Raw genomic sequence first — 23,270 nt, 5'->3', positions numbered from 1 at the left:
CCTTGTGAGCAGGTAGTAGGAATGAGGCCACAGGGTATGAAGAGCTTATATCAATCTAGAAAAAATAAAAATGCAGAACAATATCAGACATAATGAATGACATTAAAGGGACAGTCTGTTTAAAAAACATAATTTATGTAAGAACTTACCTGATAAATTCATTTCTTTCATATTAGCAAGAGTCCATGAGCTAGTGACGTATGGGATATACATTCCTACCAGGAGGGGCAAAGTTTCCCAAACCTCAAAATGCCTATAAATACACCCCTCACCACACCCACAATTCAGTTTAACGAATAGCCAAGAAGTGGGGTGATAAAAAAGTGCGAAAGCATATAAAATAAGGAATTGGAATAATTGTGCTTTATACAAAAATCATAACCACCCCAAAAAAAGGGCGGGCCTCATGGACTCTTGCTAATATGAAAGAAATGAATTTATCAGGTAAGTTCTTACATAAATTATGTTTTCTTTCATGTAATTAGCAAGAGTCCATGAGCTAGTGACGTATGGGATAATGATTACCCAAGATGTGGATCTTTCCACGCAAGAGTCACTAGAGAGGGAGGGATAAAATAAAGACAGCCAATTCCTGCTGAAAATAATCCACACCCAAAATAAAGTTTAATGAAAAACATAAGCAGAAGATTCAAACTGAAACCGCTGCCTGAAGTACTTTTCTACCAAAAACTGCTTCAGAAGAAGAAAATACATCAAAATGTTAGAATTTAGTAAAAGTATGCAAAGAGGACCAAGTTGCTGCTTTGCAAATCTGAACAATCGAAGCTTCATTCCTAAACGCCCAGGAAGTAGAAACTGACCTAGTAGAATGAGCTGTAATCCTTTGAGGCGGAGTTTTACCCGACTCAACATAGGCAAGATGAATTAAAGATTTCAACCAAGATGCCAAAGAAATGGCAGAAGCTTTCTGGCCTTTTCTAGAACCGGAAAAGATAACAAATAAACTAGAAGTCTTTCGGAAAGACTTAGTAGCTTCAACATAATATTTCAAAGCTCTAACAACATCCAAAGAATGCAATGATTTCTCCTTAGAATTCTTAGGATTAGGACATAATGAAGGAACCACAATTTCTCTACTAATGTTGTTAGAATTCACAATTTTAGGTAAAAATTCAAAAGAAGTTCGCAACACTGCCTTATCCTGATGAAAAATCAGAAAAGGAGACTCACAAGAAAGAGCAGATAATTCAGAAACTCTTCTGGCAGAAGAGATTGCCAAAAGGAACAAAACTTTCCAAGAAAGTAATTTAATGTCCAATGAATGCATAGGTTCAAACGGAGGAGCTTGAAGAGCCCCCAGAACCAAATTCAAACTCCAAGGAGGAGAAATTGACTTAATGACAGGTTTTATACGAACCAAAGCTTGTACAAAACAATGAATATCAGGAAGATTAGCAATCTTTCTGTGAAAAAGAACAGAAAGAGCAGAGATTTGTCCTTTCAAAGAACTTGCGGATAAACCTTTATCTAAACCATCCTGAAGAAACTGTAAAATTCTCGGAATTCTAAAAGAATGCCAAGAAAAATGATGAGAAAGACACCAAGAAATATAAGTCTTCCAGACTCTATAATATATCTCTCTGGATACAGATTTACGAGCCTGTAACATAGTATTAATCACAGAGTCAGAGAAACCTCTTTGACCAAGAATCAAGCGTTCAATCTCCATACCTTTAAATTTAAGGATTTGAGATCCTGATGGAAAAAAGGACCTTGCGACAGAAGGTCTGGTTGTAGCGGAAGAGTCCACGGATGGCAAGAGGCCATCCGGACAAGATCCGCATACCAAAACCTGAGAGGCCATGCCGGAGCTACCAGCAGAACAAACGAGCATTCCTTCAGAATCTTGGAGATTACTCTTGGAAGAAGAACTAGAGGCGGAAAGATATAAGCAGGATGATACTTCCAAGGAAGTGATAATGCATCCACTTTTGAACAATCTGAAGAAATACCTCTGGGTGAAGAGACCATTCGCCCGGATGCAACGTTTGGCGACTGAGATAATCCGCTTCCCAATTGTCTATACCTGGGATATGAACCGCAGATATTAGACAGGAGCTGGATTCCGCCCAAACCAGAATTCGAGATACTTCTTTGATAGCCAGGAGGACTGTGAGTCCCTCCTTGATGATTGATGTATGCCACAGTAGTGACATTGTCTGTCTGAAAACAAATGAACGATTCTCTCTTCAGAAGAGGCCAAGACTGAAGAGCTCTGAAAATTGCACGAAGTTCCAAAATATTGATCGGTAATCTCACCTCCTGAGATTCCCAAACTCCTTGTGTCGTCAGAGATCCCCACACAGCTCCCCAACCTGTGAGACTTGCATCTGTTGAAATTACAGTCCAGGTCGGAAGCACAAAAGAAGCCCCCTGAATTAAACGATGGTGATCTGTCCACCACGTTAGAGAGTGTCGTACAATCGGTTTTAAAGATATTAATTGAGATATCTTTGTGTAATCCTTGCACCATTGATTCAGCATACAGAGCTGAAGAGGTCGCATGTGAAAACGAGCAAAGGGGATCGCGTCCGATGCAGCAGTCATAAGACCTAGAATTTCCATGCATAAGGCTACCGAAGGGAATGATTGTGACTGAAGGTTTCGACAAGCTGAAATCAATTTTAGACGTCTCTTGTCTGTTAAAGACAGAGTCATGGACACTGAATCTATCTGGAAACCCAGAAAGGTTACCCTTGTCTGAGGAATCAATGAACTTTTTGGTGAATTGATCCTCCAACCATGATCTTGAAGAAACAACACAAGTCGATTCGTATGAGATTCTGCTAAATGTAAAGACTGAGCAAGTACCAAGATATCGTCCAAATAAGGAAATACCACAATACCCTGTTCTCTGATTACAGACAGAAGGGCACCGAGAACCATTGTAAAAATTCTTGGAGCTGTAGCTAGGCCAAACGGCAGAGCCACAAACTGGTAATGCTTGTCCAGAAAAGAGAATCTCAGGAACTGATAATGATCTGGATGAATCGGAATATGCAGATATGCATCCTGTAAATCTATTGTGGACATATAATGCCCTTGCTGAACAAAAGGCAAGATAGTCCTTACAGTTACCATTTTGAACGTTGGTATCCTTACATAACGATTCAATATTTTTAGATCCAGAACTGGTCTGAAGGAATTCTCCTTCTTTGGTACAATGAAGAGATTTGAATAAAACCCCATCCCCTGTTCCAGAACTGGAACTGGCATAATTACTCCAGCCAACTCTAGATCTGAAACACAATTCAGAAATGCTTGAGCTTTCACTGGATTCACAGGGACACGGGAAAGAAAAAATCTCTTTGCAGGAGGTCTCATCTTGAAACCAATTCTGTACCCTTCTGAAACAATGTTCTGAATCCAAAGATTGTGAACAGAATTGATCCAAATTTCTTTGAAAAAACGTAACCTGCCCCCTACCAGCTGAGCTGGAATGAGGGCCGCACCTTCATGTGGACTTAGAAGCAGGCTTTGCCTTTCTAGAAGGCTTGGATTTATTCCAGACTGGAGATGGTTTCCAAACTGAAACTGCTCCTGAGGATGAAGGATCAGGCTTTTGTTCCTTGTTGAAACGAAAGGAACGAAAACGATTATTAGCCCTGTTTTTACCCTTAGATTTTTTATCCTGTGGTAAAAAAGTTCCTTTCCCACCAGTAACAGTTGAGATAATAGAATCCAACTGAGAACCAAATAATTTGTTACCCTGGAAAGAAATGGAAAGTAGAGTTGATTTAGAAGCCATATCAGCATTCCAAGTTTTAAGCCATAAAGCTCTTCTAGCTAAAATAGCTAGAGACATAAACCTGACATCAACTCTGATAATATCAAAAATGGCATCACAGATAAAATTATTAGCATGCTGAAGAAGAATAATAATATTATGAGAATCATGATCTTTTACTTGTTGCGCTAAAGTCTCCAACCAAAAAGTTGAAGCTGCAGCAACATCAGCCAATGATATAGCAGGTCTAAGAAGATTACCTGAACACAGATAAGCTTTTCTTAGAAAGGATTCAATTTTCCTATCTAAAGGATCTTTAAATGAAGTACCATCTGACGTAGGAATAGTAGTACGTTTAGCAAGGGTAGAAATAGCCCCATCGACTTTAGGGATTTTGTCCCAAAATTCTAATCTGTCAGACGGCACAGGATATAATTGCTTAAAACGTTTAGAAGGAGTAAATGAATTACCCAATTTATCCCATTCTCTGGAAATTACTTCAGAAATAGCATTAGGAACAGGAAAAACTTCTGGAATAACCACAGGAGATTTAAATACCTTATCTAAACGTTTAGAATTAGTATCAAGAGGACCAGAATCCTCTATTTCTAAAGCAATTAGTACTTCTTTAAGTAAAGAACGAATAAATTCCATTTTAAATAAATATGAAGATTTATCAGCATCAATCTCTGAGACAGAATCCTCTGAACCAGAAGAGTCATCAGAATGATGATGTTCATTTAAAAATTCATCTGTAGAGAGAGAAGTTTTAAAAGATTTTTTATGTTTACTAGAAGGAGAAATAACATACATAGCCTTCTTGATGGATTCAGAAACAAAATCTCTTATGTTATCAGGAACATTCTGCACCTTAGATGTTGAAGGAACTGCAACAGGCAATGGTACATTACTAAAGGAAATATTATCTGCTTAACAAGTTTGTCATGACAATTAATACAAACAACAGCCGGAGGAATAGCTACCAAAAGTTTACAGCAGATACACTTAGCTTTGGTAGTTCCAGCACTAGACAGCGATTTTCCTGAAGTATCTTCTGACTCAGAAGCAACGTGAGACATCTTGCAATATGTAAGAGAAAAAACAACATATAAAGCAAAATTGATCAAATTCCTTAAATGACAGTTTCAGGAATGGGAAAAAAATGCCAATAAACAAGCTTCTAGTAACCAGAAGCAAAGAAAAAATGAGACTGAAATAATGTGGAGACAAAAGCGACGCCCATATTTTTTGGCGCCAAATAAGACGCCCACATTATTTGGCACCTAAATGCTTTTTGGCGCCAAAAATGACGCCACATCCGGAACGCCAACATTTTTGGCGCAAAAGGACGTCAAAAAATTACGCAACTTCCGGCGACACGCATGACGCCGGAAACAGAAAAGATTTTTTGCGCCAAAAAAGTCCGCGCCAAGAATGACGCAATAAAATGAAGCATTTTCAGCCCCCGCGAGCCTAACAGCCCACAGGGAAAAAAATAGTCAAATTTTAAGGTAAGAAAAAAATTGATTCAAATGCATTATCCCAAATATGAAACTGACTGTCTGAAAATAAGGAATGTTGAACATTCTGAGTCAAGGCAAATAAATGTTTGAATACATATATTTAGAACTTTATAAATAAAGTGCCCAACCATAGCTTAGAGTGTCACAGAAAATAAGATTTACTTACCCCAGGACACTCATCTACATGTTTGTAGAAAGCCAAACCAGTACTGAAACGAAAATCAGCAGAGGTAATGGTATATAAATAAGAGTATATCGTCGATCTGAAAAGGGAGGTAAGAGATGAATCTCTACGACCGATAACAGAGAACCTATGAAATAGACCCCGTAGAAGGAGATCACTGCATTCAAATAGGCAATACTCTCCTCACATCCCTCTGACATTCACTGCACGCTGAGAGGAAAACCGGGCTCCAACTTGCTGCGGAGCGCATATCAACGTAGAATCTAGCACAAACTTACTTCACCACCTCCATAGGAGGCAAAGTTTGTAAAACTGAATTGTGGGTGTGGTGAGGGGTGTATTTATAGGCATTTTGAGGTTTGGGAAATTTTGCCCCTCCTGGTAGGAATGTATATCCCATACGTCACTAGCTCATGGACTCTTGCTAATTACATGAAAGAAAGATAGATAATCCCTTTATTACCCTATCCCCAGATTTGCGAAACCAAATATTCTTTTTACCTCTGATTACCTTGTATCTAAGCCTCTAAGACTGCCTCCTTATTTCAGTTCTTTTGACAGACTAGCACTTTAGCCAATCAGTGCTGACTCAAATAACTCCACGTGGGTGAGCACAGTGTTATCTATATGGCACACATGAACTAGTACTGTCTAGCTGAGAAAAACTGTCAAAATGCACTGAGATAAGAGGCTGGCCTTCAAGGCCTTAAAAATTAGCATATGAGTCAACCTATGTTTAGCTTTCAACAAAGAATACCAAATAAGCAAAGTAAATTTGATGCTAAAAGTAAATTGTAAAGTTGTTTAAACGCATGCCCTATCTGAATCACGAAAGTTTAATTTTGACTAGACTGTCCCTTTAAAACATGGTTTTCTACATAAAGTTTTCATTTTTTGAATAAAATTTTTCCTATTTTTTCAGTTATATATATATAAAAAAAAAAAAAAAAAAAAAAAAAAATACTGGATTTGTTTATTTACCATTAAAAATACATATATAGATAATTATGAAATTATTGGGAGGTGAACTATTTCCAGATAAACAGGTTGATCTTTCATATTTGAGCAACTTTTCAGCTATACAAAAGAAAAATAATCATTACATCAATAAAAATTTAAATATTTTTAAATAACTAAAGAAAAATAATCATGTATAAAATGTAGCCACCAATCAGCAAGCAAATGGTCCGGCTCCTAAGCTTACATTCCTGCTTTTCAAATAAAGATACCAAGAGAACGAAGAAAATTTGATAATAGGAGTAAATTAGAATGTTGCTTAAAATTGCATGCTCTATCTGAACCATGAAAGAAAAAAATGTGGGTTTCACTTTCATTCTTACAGCTTGCCCCTCCCGCCTAACACTCCCAGAGGCAGAACTTCTCACATTCTGCAATGAGAATTTTATACTGAAAATTATTTCTGCAGGTCATTTTGAAATTAATTAATTTTAAATTAGGCAGTTACACTAAAACACCAGTTAAATTGCAATGTGTTGATTAACTGGAGAATAAAGCTATTTTTAAAGCTTTCTAATATATTGCAGCAGTAATTGCATTGCAAATTAGCTGCAGATAATTTTTTTTTTTTAAATATCTATTGAATCATTTCTTTTACTCTTGGTCTAACATCACATAATTATATGGTAAAAATGTAGTAGTAAAAAAAGTAGTAATAAAAAAAAAGGTGCAGTGTTCACAAGAACGTCAGATTCAGGAGTCACAGCTTTGAATACCGGGAAAGGCTAGGGGCGGGATTGAAAAGAAGCCAGAAATCAATAAATGCGCTTATGTTTCACAGCACTGCTCTACATTTCAGTGTTTTCCTCAAACAGCGTTTTGCTTTGGCTGCACTGTAATAAGGAAAATTTACACAGTGAAGAGCTTGAAGAATACAGTCTGATCTGGAGCAGCGCTGCAAAGCTTAACAGTTCCTATGTGTCCTGTTCTTTCTGCAGACATGCTGCATTTTCTGCCATGACATTTTACATCACAACATGTTCTTCCTTGAGTCTCACACTTAGGTCCGTGCACAGATTTATCCCTTAATTTACATGACACTTGTCAGTCATCTTCTTCGCTTTCTGTTCTCTCTCTAACGGAGGAGATTTATCCCACTCCAAAATATTTTATATTCATTGAGCTTCTTGAAACTTTATAAGGGGTTGATTCTGTGTACATAGATTACATTTGCTGGGAAACAATTGGATTAAATGAACAGTACAGACAAAATTAAACTCATGATTAAGATAGAACATACAATTTTACACAATTTCCAATTTACTTCTATTATCCCATTTGCTTTATTCTCTTGGGATCCTTAGTTGAAATGCATACATAGATAGGCTCAGGAACAGCAATGCACTAGGTCGATCACTGGCTCACCTGATACATTCAGCTAGCTCCCGGTAGTGCATTTCTGCTCTTTCAAACAAAGGATACCAAGAGAATGAAGGAAATTTGATAATAGAAGTCAAAAAGTTGATTAAAATTATATGCGCCATTTGAAGCTTGAAATAAACATTTTGGTTTAAGTCAATTTAAGGACTCAACTCTGTATGTTTATTTTAACATTTTTGCTATGAAGAAGACAGTTTTGAGAATATATATATATAGACAGAAAAAATACCCAATATACAGACATACTAGTCTACATATGTATACTCAAATACAGGTGATTTTGCTTTTGGATCCTATTTTATTAATTTACATGACACTTGTCAGACATCTTCCTCTCTTTCTGTTCTCTCTCTAACATACTGAGCCTAACACGCCCCTTTGAGTGATGTGTCACAATTTACTCAGAATACTGTCCTTTCATGTGTTCACATCTGCTTAGAGTAATCTGTATGTCCCTGTTTCTGGCTAGCACAGTACATAGCTGTCTCTGGATGAGCAATGGCTCCCCTGGATAACAGCTGGTCATCCCTCTTGCTGTTTCATTGGTCTCCAGTCTCTGAGTTACAGATAGGTAAATGTCAAATTTGAACCAGTGGAAATTTCCAGCCATGTAAACACACAAATCCACAATATATATTATGTCTATATGTAGGTGACTTTTATTCTAATATTAGTTAGGTCTTTAGTATTGGTAATTATCAGTGGCCCCTCTACTACCCATATACATTGATTAAAGAAGCAAATGGTCCAGTTTCTTGCCATGATGTGAACAGACCACCCAACAGTCTAGCAGTACCAGTAATCTGTGTAGACCTCTTGCCATGTATAGTACCTGTCACCCACTCAACGTTCAGCAGTCAACTAGCAATCAGTTGCATGTGTCTCACAAAATTTAGGTATCCTGTCTATCTCTCGGTCAATCTACTTCAGTCCGTAGGAATCTTTTTTTTAGGTAGCTGCCTAAGTCCAGTTTGTATGTATCTCGCTCTGTAACACGGCCCCAAACTCAAACTTTTGCACTAAAAACAACTTGTGACATCAGTGTATGTCCCAGACCGAGACCTGAATTGTCAGCCCTTTTTCGCATATATCCTTTCCACGCTGGCCGCCCCTAGGCTTTTTTCTTACCTGACAACAGGCGATTACAACCAATCAGGAGCCATACCGACCGCTCTTTTGTACAATTACATAAATCGCAGCCTTATCAGGCGGGTTTGTTTTACGCTTCCCCTGGTGTAACGCAGCTTCTAGCGGTACTGCTTTAGGGTTTAGAGCCACTTGAAATACCGTCTTTCGTTACCCCAGTGTATTCGTTATGTCTCCACATCTCATAGGTACCTCACTCACTAGCATACGGATCTCATACAATAACCTAGTCTCTTTAGTTCTCTCTCACCTGCTCACTGCCAGAGGTTTTTTGTAGTCTTAGTTCCCCTCTGTAGCACAGTACCACAGACCGCGTCTCTCGCTGGGCAGGGGTGTCTCTCACCTCCTCTGCCTTCCTGACTCTTGCCGCTGCCCCTTTCTCACCCCGAGGCTTCGGCCCCGGGTACCCTTTATCCAGCTCATGCTCTTCCTCAGCAGGAGAGGCGATTAGGCCAGCTCAAACCTCTGAATCCGAGGCTTTCGCCGGATACAGGCCTATTACGTCACCGCACAAAAAAAAAAATCGTCCAACTGACGCCATATTTGATTTTGGTCGCAACCATATTGGTTAAGGGCATTAGGCAAGCGTTCTGAACCACAAATAATTACCTAGGATATTAACGTCCGTGATGGCAAAAGTCAGGTCTCTTATTGACATAAAGTTTCGGTAATAATGTTATATTTTACTCATATTCATGCATGTACAGCATATCTGTACCTAGATTATTTTTTTAAACAGAATATGACCTACTTTTCATAATTAAAGCAAAACATAAACCAGTTTACTTGTATTTTTTTAGCAACAAAAACTTTATATCAACGTGTTTTGCATACAGATTTATAGAATGCACATTATCGAACAATAAGGTTATTAGTATAATAAGCTCAGTTTTGGTAAACACTATACGTGGGAAAATTAAGGGCAAATAAAAGATAGCATGTATGACCAAAAAACATGCTATTAAATTAAAAGTTGATAAAGCCTAAGCATAAACGACTAATAAGTTATTTAGGACTCCACTGGCGAGCAATTAGGATTGTTAAATCGTTTTACTTTTAACTACTTACTTTTGGTGCTGGTGTGTGTCTAACAGGCTACTGAAAAATACAAACGTGCTTGAGAATAAAGTTTAAACAATTGTGCAGAAAATACATTTTAACCCACTAATAAATAGAAGGAAGCAAATCTAATCACAATTCAGAAATTATAAATGGGGATCATGGAAACACAACGGTGCCTGTACCAAGATGGCGTTTAAGCACACCATACATTTCCCCTCCTACCTACACCAAATTAGAGCTGTGATGCTGCCCCTGCCAGCATGAGGGGAACACCAGTTGTATGTGAACCAATCAGAATGCAAGGATGCTGTCATTCTTGAGCTGTGTGTTGACGTAATTTGCCTGAGGTATGGCTACTGGGTACATGTGGATGGGACTTTCTGCTGCGTGTATTTTGGGATAGAGGACACGGGTAAAAGGGAATTTGTGTGTAAAAACTAATATCTGTTTGTGGGGTGTGCGATAAAATTATAGTGTATATCACAACATTATATATAAAAATAAGCATAGCTAACTAGGCTTACCATAATTTTTAGAGGTGAAACTGGGACCACCTGGTGCGGTGCCAGTGGGGGTGTGGTCAGGAGCGTGGTCAAGGGGGGTAGCTTTTATGTGTGTAATGTTTTGTGGATACTCTACCCTTCCTCAGTCAAACAAGTGAATCACACAGTTTAAATAGACCATAACACCGCCCCCTAGTGAAAAAGGCACCATTACGTTGTCATGGCAAATAAATCATTAATCTAAATCTCAGATTCTAAATAATGCCAAACATCAAGCATAATTATCACTTTCATATTTATCAATTTCACAATTTAATATCTGCAGTGTAATATGTGTTTTATGTGTCTAATTAAGGAACAGAGTCAAATACTGATAAGGCATAAATACAACATTGAATGAAAGTAAAAAAGAAACACATACCTGCTAAAGCTGTTTAAGTGGCTACTCTATACCATAATGCAGGAAGATGCCAAAAAGCTATCCTGCATGAAGTAAAGCAAGATCCAGGCCAAAAATCCTGCCTGTCTGTACTTCCTAGTCATACCCATATGATTCCCCTAAAGATGTATTACCGGCAATGTCACCAGGGGTCGGGGGTGTTAAATTCTTAGAAAAATAAACCAAGTAGTACTACAAAATAAAAAAACCTATGCTGCTCACTCAGCCTGTATTACTAAATGTAAACTTTGAAGGGCATGAACGTTAAGCTACGTAGGGCTGTATGTAACAAAGTACCAGCATCCATCTATGCTGGAGAGTCACAGTCTAGTCATTTTGAATAATGTGTCTGGGTTTCAGGTGGGCTGAAACCCAGACACATGATTTGAAACCTGGAGGTGGCAACACTACTGGGACAGAATGAAAAACTGGGTGGGACACTGGGACAGCGCCTCCAAACCGGGACAATCCCAGTAAAAGTGGGACTTCTGGTAAGCCTATAGCTAACAGATCATTATATTCTATATCACTAAAAATACATAGCTTTAAGGTCAATGAAATTTAACCCTTCTGCTCAGAAAGATTACAATATAATTCTTCAAATAATTTCTTTAAATTCAGACTTAAAAATAATTTCTGCATATTCAGTCACTCAAGTGGCTGGCAGAGGGATGAAATAAAATTATTTAAAAAATATATATATAGTTATTTTTGTAACCATCTGGAAGTTAGAAACAGCTACAAATAATTTATATAAATAAATAAAAAAAATGTATTGCATTTCTCTGTGGCAGCGAATGAGTTAACTTGTCATTCAGTTAGAACTGTCTACAATTTCTGTCCCTGTCACAAAGACCCAAAGTACTGCAAAGTCAGTGAATCATCTTTCCTATTTAAACTGGCTCTTGTTAGCACCTAGGGCTCAATCTAAAGGTTTCTGGTCTGGCTCAATTCATTAATAATGCTCACCAGTACTTCTATTTCCCTGGTGGATTTCTTTAATGCCAGGGTTTTAACCCTGAAAATAGGGTGTCTCGCTAAAGGGAAATTTGTACTTATAAGTACAAAACACAAATCCAAGCGTTATTATCTAAACATTTCCACCCTGCAGTTCTCACTGTTTTTTCTCACAAATTAAAAGTTGGTGAGCTTTTATTAAAATACTCAAACCGCTAATTACTCTGAAAGGAAAAACTATATATATGAAAATAGCAATTTTAAGGTACAGTGCACTGAAAAGCATATTTTCTATTAGGCATAATATTAAAGTTTAACCCCTTAACGACTAGCCATGTACCCTGTACGTCCCTGGTCTTTTAATGGGGCTTGTTTGGCGGCAAAACCACGCTATTTTAGGAGGCTTGCAGGAGGGATGGAGGCCCTAATAGTGCGGACTTGGAGAGAGACACTGAACCCAAATTTTTTTCTTTCATGATTCAGATAGAGCTTGCAATTTTAAGCAACTTTCTAATTTACTCCTATTATCAATTTTTCTTAATTCTCTTGGTATCTTTATTTGAAAAGCAAGAATGTAAGTTTAGATGCCGACCAATTTGTGGTGAACAGCCTGGGTTGTCCTTGCTGATTGGACAGAACCAATAAATAAGTGCTGTTCATGGTACTGAACCAAAAATTGTCTGGCTCCTTAGCTTAGATGCCATCTTTTACAAATAAAGATAGCACGAGAATGAAGAAAGTAGAAGTAAATTAGAAAGTTGCTTAAAATTGCATGCTCTATCTGAATCATGAAAGAAAAAAAAATGGGTTTAGTGTCCCTTTAATGACAAGCGACAGGATAAGTCAATAAGTCATGGTCGTTAAGGGGTTAAACATACGCCGGGTTCTCCCTGTATACTTCGTCCTCCATTACGCACTTTTACATAGCAGAGAGCTCTCATTTCTATGGAAGACAGCTCCCCCACTTGCAGGGATAGCCCATTTTTGGTGGCAAACTTTTGATCATCGGGTCCTGAGTGAGATAAAAAGAAAAGTAGAATGAAACATAAAGTTATAGGCAACTTGGTAAGTGAAGAATTCCAGTGCCATAACATTTAAAATTAATTCACACTATGTCACCTGTTATGTTCTTTGTAAAGTGTGTGGCGTTATAGTAGTAGTATAGATAGAAGTATACACACACAAACATAAAATGTATTTAACAATACTAACATTTACCAAAAATAAATGCCTCTTTTAGGAGATAGTATTTATGAGGAAATGGAAGAGACATTTAAAAAAGTAAATTTGAAATACACAACAGTATATTTCGATTGTTGTCAGAAATCAGAAGTATTTTTGCAGTATGCGTGAATTTACAAAAGTGCTTCTTTTAAAAGTTATTGCTTTAGTGCAAACTGTCATTAAGAGTGCAACCAACGGTTCATGTGGCCGTAAAAACACATGCACGCACATTTGCTGTGCAACACATGATACAAGTGTCACATGTGATGTCATAGGAGTGCTGAGCATGCAAGCAAGGGAGAATGGATGTGCATGTGGTTTATCTCTTTAAAAGCAGCTTGCCATAGACACAATCATTTATACAAGAGTATTTTGTTTTCACAAACATGTATATTGTATTTTATATCAGTTTTTAAATGCACTCGTGTACATCTCAATTTCAACATTTATCCCTTTAAATGTTTTTAAACAAGAGGATTTGCAGACACCTAAAGGCAACATATTTCAAGTTGGGACTTTTAGCCCAAGGGAGTCTGTGTGACCAAGTTTTAAAGAGTAAACTTTCCTAAGCTGAGAGTAAGATGCCACCACTGGCAATACCATTTTCTTGAAATGTAATCCAGTAGAAATACCTGTGGACCCTTCTGCATCAGGCTACAGTATTTCCAACACAGCACTTGCTCAAAGAGCATAAAGTGCCTGTATCATATGCTAATGGCTCGTTGGCATCATTACTGACATGATACAATCTACACTGGCAGCTGTGTGCTTAAAGTGATGGTAAATCCTAGCGTTTGTGAAATGCTAGGATTTACCATTGGAACAAATAAAGGGGACGTTCAGTCTATAAGAGGTGGAAATATCACCTCACAGCAAAATAGCGTTCTGCCATGGGCTGCCTGAGCAGCTCAGTGCGGCAAACGCTTAAAACAAATAAAGGAACTTAGATCATGAAGTATTTTATACTTCATGACTCAAAGTCCCCTTTATTTGTTCCAATGGTAAATCCTAGCGTTTCACAAACGCTAGGATTTACCATTACTTTAAAATGCTGGTGCACTGAGGATATCTAGCTGTGCTTCAGATGCAGAGGAAAATGCTAACACTAATTTTACTAAAAGCATGTATATTGTAAATATGTTTCTATTCAAAAATAGAATTCATCCATTTAAGCTTTTTATCATCTATTGTTAAATTGTTGCTCTGTCCATTTGCATATGTTCCAGAAATGAAGGATGCTTCATCCACCCTAGAACTCTGTCCGTTCTGTGGGAAATCGTTTAAGAGGCTGAAGTCACATTTACCCCACTGCAAAGCCGCAAGTAACAAAAAGGAACTTGCTCCTGACCGCAAAAAAAATGAGGCAATTTTTAGCCCGCCGACTGGTAAAAAGACGAAGTCAAAGAAAAACATACATGTAGACCAGGAACTAGGAGAGAGGAGCAATGTGGGAACAGGAAAGGGCAATAGACAGCCTAAAAAGTTTGTCCTGGAGGACAAGAAATCACCTCCAGTAAGTGTAAAAATGAACAAAACTATAATAAATATTCCACAGTTCACAGCAACAGATCAACAGCGCAACATAATAAATAAGGTGTATTCAGCTCAAGATTTGAGAGACCATTCAACAAAGAACTCATTAGCTAATATATTAACTGGCTCCAATGTGATCTTAAAACAACCTGAGAAGCTTCAAACAGTGGCAGCACCAAAAACTCCCATTCTGCCAAATTCTCCAGTCAACACAGATGCCCAAGAACTTGTTCTGGATAATAAAGAAATTATTAGAGCAGATAAAATATTGCAGGACCATCAAGGGATGTTCCAGCCTATTACAGCAATTGTTGCAACAGACATAGACAAACCTTTTAAAATCTCTCGAAATGAATCATGTGCTAGGGAAGATAGATGGAATGCCAGTAAAACCGTAGTCTGGGACCATATCAAAGATTGTCTGTTTGAGAAACATCAGCAGTTTTCAGATATCCGTCTTTTCAATACAAACACATCTCAAATATTTGGATCTACTTCTAGGACATGTAACATTCCTCTTGCTAAAGGCTATATAGAATGTATACAAGGTTGTTCTGATATCCACAACAAGAATAACATGGATGAGGTTAAAATGTCCTCCCCTGAAAATCATTCAGTTACTAATCAGGTTTCCCCATCACGGCCTCCATATGACAAAGGGGTCTGTTCACAGGGGTTCCAGTGGATACCTGAACTATATACCAATTATTTAAGCTTGCGCCTTTTACCAGGGAAGCTTGATTTGAAGGACCTTGAGAGGCGAGTCATTGAATCTGACACCTCCGGAATACCTCTGTCAGGTAAACGAAATGTGCAGATAAGTTAAATTGAAACATTTCTGTATTCCTTTAATGGTTATTGCATTGAATAGCATTACTGCCAGGTGTTAAGTCGTCATTAAATATTTATTAGAGCAGTGTTTTTCAACCGCGGTCCTCATGTACACCCAACAGGCCAGCATTTTTTTTTATCGCCGAACAAGAGCGCATGTGAAATAATCAGCTGATCAGTAACCCTGGTTACTAACCTGCTCTCACTCATCAGCTGGTTATTTCCCCTGTGCTCTAGTCCAGCTATAATAAAACCTGGCCTGTTAGGGGTACTTGAGGGCCGCTGTTGATAAACACTGCATTAGAGCATGTATTTTTTTTTTGCATTACTTACTCTAACTTACTGTGGCACATTAATGCTAGCACGGGGCACAATATCAATATTATTGTACCGTGCTAAAATTAGCAAGCAAATTTATATTACAAGTCCATGGTAAAACCAGAAAAGGTTTATCACAGCCAACATGCCTTTAGCACACCCTATACTTTAAATGAAGATTGTGACCAAGCTAAATATCTCTCATATTAAAGGGACAGTAAAGTCATAATGATAACGACCCCAAACACACCTCCAAGACGACCACTGCCTTGCTAAAGAAGCTGAGGGTAAAGGTGATTGACTGGCCAAGCATGTCTCCAGACCTAAACCCTATTGAGCATCTGTGGGGCATCCTCAAATGGAAGGTGAGGGAGCGCAAGGTCTCTAACATCCATCAGCTCCGTGATGTCGTCATGGAGGAGTGGAAGAGGACTCCAGTGGCAACCTGTGAAGCTCTGGTGAACTCCATGCCAAAGAGGGTTAAGGCAGTGCTGAAAAATAATGGTGGCCACACAAAATATTGACACTTTGGGCCCAATTTGGACATTTCCACTTAGGGGTGTACTCACTTTTGTTGCCAACGGTTTAGACATTAATGGCTGTGTGTTGAGTTATTTTGAGGGGACTGCAAATTTACACTCTGATACAGGTTGTTCACTCACTACTTTACATTGTAGCAAAGTGTCATTTCTTCAGTGTTGTCACATGAAAATATATAATACAATATTTACAAAAATGTGAGGGGTGTACTCACTTTTGTGAGATACTGTATACTTTGTTCATTTAATATCTGTTGATATTTTATAGCGTCCATAATGCCATGTATCCTAACAAAATGTCCAGGTCGTCTGGCTGAAAAACAGCCCCAAAATATTAAAGATCCACCACATTATTTAAAGGGACACTGAACCCAAATTTTTTACTTTGTGATTCAGATAGAGCATGCAATTTTAAGCAACTATCTAATTTACTCCTATTATCAATTTTTGTTATTTTGCTATCTTTATTTGAAAAAAGAAAATGTATGCTTACCTGATAAATTTGTTTCTTTTTAGACACAATGAGTCCACGGATCATCTTCATTACTTATGGGATATTCACCTGCTGGTCAGCAGGAGGAGGCAAAGAGCACCACAGCAGAGCTGTTAAATAGCTCCTCCCTTCCCTCCCACTCCAGTCATTCGACCAAAGTTAGGAAGAGAAAGGAAAATCCAAAGGTGCAGAGGTGTCTGAAGTTTACAAAAAATAACAACCTGTCTTAAAAGAACAGGGCGGGCCGTGGACTCATCGTGTCTAAAAAGAAACAAATTTATCAGGTAAGCATACATTTTCTTTTCTTTTTAAAGACACGATGAGTCCACGGATCATCTTCATTACTTATGGGATACAATACCCAAGCTAGAGGACACAGATGATACGAGAGGGACAAGACAGGGAACCTAAAAGAATCTTCATTTTTTAATGCCCATGAAGAAGCAACAGCCCTAGTGGAATGAGCCTTAACACTCTCAGGAGGCTGCTGTCCAGCAGTCTCATATGCAAAGCGGATGATACTCTTCAGCCAAAAAGAAAGAGAGGTAGCCGTAGCTTTCTAACCCCTACGTTTTCCAGAGAAAATTACAAACAAAGAAGAGGACTGACAAAAGTCCTTAGTCGCTTGTAAGTAAAATTTTAAAGCACGGACCACGTCCAAATTGTGCAGAAGGCGTTCTTTATGAGAAGAAGGATTAGGACACAAGGAAGGAACAAAAATCTCCTGATTAGGAAGAAAACCTAGTTTAGTCCATAAAACTACCTTATCTGAATGGAAAATAAGGTAAGGCGAAGTGTATTGCAACGCCGAGAGTTCAGGCACTCTACGAGCTGAAGAAATAGCAACAAGAAATAAAACTTTCCAAGATAACAATTTAATATCTAAGGAATGCATAGGCTCAAACGGAGCCCCTTGAAGAACTTTGAGAACTAAATTCAGACTCCATGGAGGAGTAACTGGTTTGAACACAGGCCTGATCCTAACTACGGCCTGACAAAATGATTGTACATCTGGGACAACTGCCAGACGTTTGTGTAACAAAATAGATAAGGCAGAGATTTGACCCTTTAGGGAACTTGTCGACAAACCCTTCTTCAAACCTTCTTGGAGAAAAGACAAAATTCTGGGAATCCTAACTCTACTCCATGAGTAGCCCTTGGATTCACACCAATAGAGATATTTACGCCATATCTTATGGTAAATCTTTCAAGTTACAGGCTTACGAGCCTGAATCATGGTCTCTGACCGAATCAGGAAAAACCCCGCTTGGATAGGATTAAGCGTTCAATCTCCAAGCAGTCAGCTTCAGAGAAACTAGATTTGGGTGAAGGAAGGGCCCTTGAATGAGAAGGTTCTTCCTCAACAGAAGTCTCCAAGGTGGCAGGGATGACATGTCCACCAGATCTGCATACCAAATACTGCGAGGCCAAGCAGGTGCAATGAGGATCACCGGTGCCCTCTCCTGCTTGATTCGAGCAATGACCCGAGGAAGAAGCGCAAACGGAGGGAATAGGTATGCCAGATTGAAGGACCAAGGAACCGCCAGAGCATCTATCAGTTCCGCCTGGGGATCCCTGGACCTCTACCCGTATCTCAGGAGCTTGGCATTCTGACGAGATGCCATGAGATCTAACTCCGGCCGACCCCATTTGAGAATCAGGTTGGAGAACATTTCCGGATGGAGTTCCCATTCTCCCGGATGAAAGGTCTGCCTGCTCAGAAAGTCCGCCTCCCAGTTGTCCACCCCTGGGATGTGGATCACTGACAGATGGAAAGAGTGAGTCTCCGCCCACCGGATTATCTTGGCTACCTTGGTCGTCGCTAAGGAACTCCTCGTTCCTCCCTGATGATTGATGTAAGCCACTGACGTGATGTTGTCCGTCTGGAATCTGATAAACCGGGCCGAAGCCAACTCAGGCCAGGCCAGAAGAGCATTGAAGATCGCTCTTAGTTCCAGGATGTTTATAGGAAGAACAGACTCTGCCTGAGTCCACACTCCCTGAGCCTAAAAGGCTGGCGTCTGTTGTCACAATCACCCAGGAAGGTCTGCATTAGCAGGTTCCCTAGGATAGATGACCCAGAGACAACCACCATTAAAGAAAGTCCCTCGTCTCCTGTTCCAGGGTTATTCGAGGAGACAAATCTGCATAATCTACATTCCACTGCCTGAGCATGATTAACTGCAGAGGCCTGAGGTGAACCCGAGCAAACAGTATGATGTCCATTGCCGCCACCATCAGTCTGATTACTTCCATGCACTGAGCCACTGACGGCTGAGGATTGGACTGAAGGGCTTGACAGGTATCTAGAATCTTTGATTTCCTGACCTCTGTCAGAAAAATCCTCATAGATTTTAGAATCGATTATAGAGTTCCCAAGAAAAACACCCTTGTCTTCGGGATTAAGGAAGTCTTTTCCAGATTTACCTTCCACCCGTGAGTTCTTAGGAAAGATAGCACAATTTCGGTATGAGACCTTGCTTGTTGACAAGATGGTGCCTGGATTAGAATATCGTCCAGATAAGGTCCCACCGCAATGCCCCCCGGTCTTAGAACTGCCAGCAGAGACCCCAGAACCTTTGTGAAAATTCTGGGTGCCGTGGCCAGACCGAAAGGAAGAGCCACGAACTGAAAGTGTTTGTCCAGAAAGGCAAACCTTAGGAACTTGTGATGATCTCTGTGGATAGGAACATGTAGATATGCATCCTTTAAGTCCACTGTCGTCATAAATTGACCCTTCTATCTTAAATGATGGAACTGAGAAACTTGTTTAGACTCTTGAGGTCTAAGATAGGTCTGAAAGTTCCCTCCTTTTTGGGAACTACAAACAGATTTGAATAAAAACCCTGCCCGTGTTCCTGTACAGGAACAGGAATAATTACTCCCAGGGAGGAGAGGTCTCTTACACAATATAAGAACGCCTCTCTTTTTATCTGGTTTGCAGATAATCTTGAAAGAAGAAGTCTTCCTCGAGGAGGAAAATTTTTGAACTCCAGTTTGTATCCCTGAGACACTATTTTTATAGCCCAGGGATCCTGAACGTCCCGCACCCAAGCCTGAACAAAGAAAGAAATTCTGCCCCCTACTAGATCCGGTTCCGGATCGGGGGCATGCCCTTCATGCTGTTTTGGATTCAGCAGTAGGCTTCTTGGATTGTTTACCCTTGTTCCAAGACTGGTTGGGTCTCCAAGTAGGCTTAGATTGCGAATAGTTTCCTTCCTGTTTAGAGGAGGAAGAGAAAGAATTTCCCTTGAAATTTCGAAAGGAACAAAAATTACTTTGTCGTCCTTTTTGTTTACTTCTCTTATCCTGAGGAAGGAGATGACCCTTACCTCCCGTGATATCAGAGATAATTTCCTTCAGGCAAGGTCCAAACAAGGTCTTTCCCTTGTAAGGAATTGCTAGAAGCTTAGACTTGGATGACACATGCGCAGACCAAGGTTTTAACCATAAGGCTCTGCGGGCTAGGATAGAGAACCCTGAACTCTTAGCTGCCAATTTAGTAATTTGCAGAGAGGCATCCGTAATAAAATCATTGGCTAACTTCAGAGCTTTAATCCTATCTTGGATCTCCTCTAAAGAAGTCTCAGTCTTAAGAGACTCGGACAGAGCATCAAACCAATAAGCTGCCACACTAGTGACAGTAGCAATACACGCAGCCGGCAGCAATAGCAGACCTTGATGAACATAAATCTTTTTAAGTAGACCCTCCATGGGGTCTTTAAAAGCACAACTATCCTCAATAGGAATAGTAGTTTGCTTGGCTAAGGTGGAAATAGCCCCTTCCACCTTAGGAACCGTTTGCCAAGCTTCCCTGACAGCGAAAACATCTTTTTGAAAATAGGAGAAGGAGAGAAGGGAATACCCGGTCTCTCCAATTCCTTAGAAACAATCTCTGAAGCTCGTTTAGGCACCGGGAAAACATCTGAGTAAGAAGGAACTTCGTCCAATTTACTCGACTTTGCAGGAGCGACCACTACTGTGGAATCACAGTCGTCTAAAGTAACCAAAACCTCCCTGAGTAACAGGCGGAGGTGCTCTAGTTTAAACCTGAAAGAGACAACCTCTGAATCAGTCAAAGGTAAGGAACTCTCTGAGTCTGAAATTTCGCCTTCCGATAGAACCTCTATACCCTCCATCTCAGTTCCCTGGGAGGGTACATCCGAGACTGCCACCATGGCATCAGAAACCTCACTGACCACATGGTTGTCTTTCCTCTTATGTTTGCCTTGTAGCATAGGAAAAGCAGACAACGCATCAGAAATTGTGGAAGACATAAGTGCAGCTATGTCTTTAAAGGTTACTCCAGCAGGTGCTATAGTAGAAGTACAGGGCACTGCTTGTGCGGGCGTTAAAGATTGGGACGCTTGGGGAGAAAGCTGCGGCATACTCTGAATCTCATCAGACTCCTGAGAAGCATCCGCTTTTGAAAAATTTTGTTCATGAAAAATTTTCTCTCAATGCATGAGGGACAAAATGAATTGGTGGTTTCACATTGGCATCCAAACACATGGCGCAAGTAACATTTTGCACAGCTTCTAAATCCATATTAAAGAACAGAAAATAATGTAATAAAAAAAAAAAGTAAATTTTTTTTTTAAAAGTTTAAAACTTCAGGAAAAAAAGTGTGTTTGCAAAATGAAAAGCAAAATTTAAACAGAATACCTATACATTTTGAATATCTAACAAGATACTATGCCTTTAAATTTTAAATGTAAACTATTTTCCTGCTTAAAATAAGACGTATCTCTAGATAAACATTTTTTCACAACAGTCAGACACCTCTACGCCTCAGCAGCTCTGCTAAGGCGCCTACCTGCCGACCGGTCTCACTGCAATGTCCCAGAGCGTCTAGAGCGCTAACAACCGCTTGCTTGTTCTGCTTGAAAAACCATGCGGTTCTAGAGCGATGCTTAAACTTCAACTGTCCTTGCTAGTTTGAGAGCAGAGTCGCCCCACAGCTAAACTGGAACGTCTCCGGATACCAGACTAGTTGAAAACTGCGCAGCGAAATATGGCTCTCCTCTAAGGAAGTCTGAAGCGCGCAAAATAATAGCCCTGCCCATCGTGGGCGTTAACATATACACAACCCGACCGGCTTTCTTTTCATAAAATAAAACTGATAGTGACAAAGCTTAACTCCCAGCCCAGTGCCTGTACGTAAGCTGCCATAAAAAACACCCTCCATACATAGAGAGCCTGAAGTCCCATATCAAAGGCTCCATTTCTGAGCCTTATATGTAGTAAAGGTGCCCACTTTTCCTCTGAGTCTGTATTTATCCCCCAGAATAAAAAGTCTGCACTTACCTTAATGCTGTCTGACAGCAGGACAGCCCAACAGCTTCAAGAGGTCCTATCCCTCCTATAGCCCTGTGGAAAATGATAAGGCCTGAGTTAGACTTGCTTAGGCCATCAGGATAAGAGCAGCATAAATGTATGGGAGGTGCAGTGAGAATTATGTCCCACCAGTTCCCATTGCTCTAAAGCCACCAAGAGCTCTACTGAAGAGACTGATATGGACTACGGCTACACCCTAGAACAAAGCAGCACAATCTTGCACTACTTTAAAAATAAAAAAACTCTTGATTGAAGAATCTATTCTAACACCTCACTTTACCTCTTCCTATCACTAACGTAGGCAAAGAGAATGACTGGGGTGGGAGGGACGGGAGGAGCTATTTAACAGCTCTGCTGTGGTGCTCTTTGCCTCCTCCTGCTGACCAGGAGGTGAATATCCCATAAGTAATGAAGATGATCCGTGGACTCATCGGGTCTTTAAAAAGAAAGAAGGCATCTAAGCTAAGGAGCCAGCTGATTTTTAGTTCACACCCTGGACAGAACTTGTTTATTGGTGGGTGAATTTATCCACCAATCATCAAGAACAACCCAGGTTGTTCACCAAAAATGGTCCGGCATCTAAACTTACATTCTTGCTTTTCAAATAAAAATACCAAGAGAATGAAGAAAATTTGATAATAGGAGTAAATTTGAAAGTTGCTTAAAATTGCATGCTCTATCTGAATCACGAAAGAAAAAATTTGGGTTCAGTATCCCTTTAACCGTGGACATTATGTACTTTTCCATATGGCTACCTATCTGTGTGCACCAAATCCTCCTTTGGTGTTTATTGCCAAAAAGCTCTATTATGGTTTCATCTGACCATAAAACCAGATCACATTTGAAGTCCCAGTAGAGCCCTTCCAAGTTATATACTTTGAAATATCCTATGTTCTTCACTTAGGAGAAAATGTTCTTTTTACTTTTAAATAATTATATATACTGTATATATAAAATGCATGCTGTAATGAATTAGGACATGTCCCTTTATTTGTTTGGTTACATATACCGTGTTATGGACATAATGTGCCTAGAA

General features: G+C 39.4%; 2 protein-coding genes across 7 annotated transcripts in view; one reads left to right on the top strand and one right to left on the bottom strand.

Annotated features, from left to right (window-relative positions):
• The window catches only part of FAM104A (family with sequence similarity 104 member A), a 72,802-nt gene extending 62,595 nt beyond the window's left edge, over positions 1–10,207 (bottom strand). Inside the window, exons 1-2 of one of the 3 annotated variants that reach the window (XM_053707094.1) lie at positions 10,067–10,207; positions 1–55 (exon numbers count right to left, since the gene is read on the bottom strand). The exon at positions 1–55 is cut by the window's left edge and continues 86 nt beyond it. The gene's annotated coding sequence lies outside the window, so the exon portion shown is untranslated. Of the gene's footprint in view, positions 56–8,980; positions 9,216–9,248; positions 9,517–10,066 lie in introns of those variants that run through there. The other 2 variants (XM_053707079.1, XM_053707086.1) reach the window with 2 other exon arrangements.
• C1H17orf80 (chromosome 1 C17orf80 homolog) overlaps positions 1–23,270 on the top strand; it is a 71,616-nt gene that overhangs the window by 38,185 nt on the left and 10,161 nt on the right. For 2 of the 4 annotated variants that reach the window (XM_053707065.1, XM_053707055.1), the window contains exon 2: positions 14,410–15,516. In XM_053707065.1, coding sequence (XP_053563040.1) covers positions 14,412–15,516 — 1,105 coding nt within the window. In that variant the 5' untranslated portion in view covers positions 14,410–14,411. Of the gene's footprint in view, positions 1–10,258; positions 10,408–14,409; positions 15,517–23,270 lie in introns of those variants that run through there. The other 2 variants (XM_053707047.1, XM_053707069.1) reach the window with 2 other exon arrangements.

Source organism: Bombina bombina, chromosome 1 (genome assembly GCF_027579735.1).
Source record: "Bombina bombina isolate aBomBom1 chromosome 1, aBomBom1.pri, whole genome shotgun sequence".
Taxonomy (NCBI): Eukaryota; Metazoa; Chordata; class Amphibia; order Anura; family Bombinatoridae; genus Bombina; species Bombina bombina.
Note: the sequence above shows the minus strand (reverse complement) of the source record. Positions and strands in the feature narration are given on the sequence as shown.